At 36.9% G+C, this 1,716-nt stretch overlaps 1 protein-coding gene across 1 annotated transcript; it reads left to right on the plus strand.

Annotated features, from left to right (window-relative positions):
• On the plus strand, positions 1–1,497 carry LOC131177240 (protochlorophyllide-dependent translocon component 52, chloroplastic-like). The gene is made up of 2 exons (XM_058142205.1): positions 1–528; positions 1,290–1,497. The coding sequence occupies exons 1-2, from the start codon at positions 277–279 to the stop codon at positions 1,479–1,481; spliced, it is 444 nt and encodes a 147-aa protein (XP_057998188.1). The 5' UTR covers positions 1–276; the 3' UTR covers positions 1,482–1,497.
• Positions 1,498–1,716: the final 219 nt, after the last annotated feature.

Below are 1,716 nucleotides of genomic sequence, written 5' to 3' on the forward strand. Positions count from 1 at the left end.
AACAGTCAGCCATGGAAACCATTAGAACCTCCTCTATTCCATCATTTCACGTCCCAGCTTCACTCGACAGAACCCAAATTCTTGAATTCCCAGTTTAATACATTACCAACATCATCTTTCTCAAGAATTCAAACGAACATATCAAAATTCAAGCTTTTCACCACCGCATCATCACCATCCTCTGTTTCAACAGAATCCATTCAACCACCTGAGCCAGAGTTTGAAGCTGCTTCCCATGGAGAGAAGTTTGATTGGTATTCTCAGTGGTATCCAGTTATGCCAGTTTGTGATCTGGACAAGAGGGTGCCACATGCAAAGAAGATGATGGGCCTTGATGTGGTGGTTTGGTGGGATAGGAATGAGAGTGCCTGGAAGGTATTTGATGATACTTGTCCTCATAGATTGGCCCCATTATCTGAAGGAAGAATTGATCGGTGGGGGAGGTTGCAGTGTGTTTACCATGGTTGGTGCTTCAATGGCTCTGGAGACTGCAAGTTTATCCCCCAAGCACCACCAGATGGTCCTCCTGTAAGAAATCCTTAACTTTAGTCTCCTCCTGTAAGAACTCCTTAACTTTAGTCTCTGTTCATTTTTCTCATGGCCTAAAACTATTTTTTATGCGACTTTTTTTTCCAATAATAGCATCACACACATTTTGCATTTTTGGGTTTCAGTTAATCTTTTTCTTGGTTATATGTTAGACTATCATAGAGGAGATAAATGTTAAAAGGTTTTGTGCATCTATGGTGATTGGTGAAATTCAAGATTCTACTTTTTTCCTAGGTGATCAAATACAGCATTAGTCCATTAAGATTGAAGCATTATAGGTTGCCTTTTGTTGTCCATGTGTCTGTAATTGATTGAACTTTTAAGCATGATCAATTTTACTTTCAATTGAGTAGGCCACCCGCCAAGCTACTGTACTAACTTGAACTGAAAAAAAAAAAAAATTGTTAACCTCGGAGCACAGCACAGGTGCAATTTGGTTAATTTGCTAAAACATTGAAAATGCTAAAAGAAGGCCTACAAAATGAAACTATGATAATCCTACTGGAAATTAACAAATATAGTAATCCATTTAGTAAACTAGTAGATAGTCATTGTCAATTTGTGATGATACAGACAATGCTATTTTGGAATTAAATTGTGTCCCCTAATATTTACATGGATAAAGTAACCATTGAGGAAGATTGTTTAGGGTATAGCTCTTTTCATTTCTTCTTCTTGCATACATTCTCAGCACCTTGTCAAATATGGATTTTAATTGTCATTTCCATCAAATAATGCAGGTACACACATTCAAGAAAGCATGTGTAGCAGTTTATCCCAGTACAGTGCATCATGATATTGTGTGGTTTTGGCCTAACACTGATCCTCAATACAAAGATATTATTATGAAGAAAAAACCTCCCTCTATCCCAGAACTGGATGATCCATCATTCACAAAGTTAATGGGAAATAGAGATATTCCGTATGGGTAAGTGAAAATATCATCTGAGCTTATGTACATCAAAATTTCTGCTCAAACACATAATCTATTAATCTATGTTTCTTTCTGTCATAGTGAATGTCCTTCAGCCTATATGCCATTTATCCCATAGAGTGTGAGGCACATGTAACACTGAAAAAGACTTAGCTTCCACATAATATTTCTTATAGTTGACCTGATTTCTATTTCAAGATGGGAATATTTCTCAACTGGATATTGGCATGAAC

Source organism: Hevea brasiliensis, unplaced genomic scaffold (assembly GCF_030052815.1).
Source record: "Hevea brasiliensis isolate MT/VB/25A 57/8 unplaced genomic scaffold, ASM3005281v1 Scaf374, whole genome shotgun sequence".
Taxonomy (NCBI): domain Eukaryota; kingdom Viridiplantae; phylum Streptophyta; class Magnoliopsida; order Malpighiales; family Euphorbiaceae; genus Hevea; species Hevea brasiliensis.

Coding starts and splice junctions, on each gene's coding strand:
- LOC131177240 (XM_058142205.1), top strand. CDS start 277: ATGCCAGTTTGTGATCTGGACAAGAGGGTGCCACATGCAAAGAAGATG. Junction 529..1,289: donor CACCACCAGATGGTCCTCCT/GTAAGAAATCCT, acceptor CAAATAATGCAG/GTACACACATTCAAGAAAGC.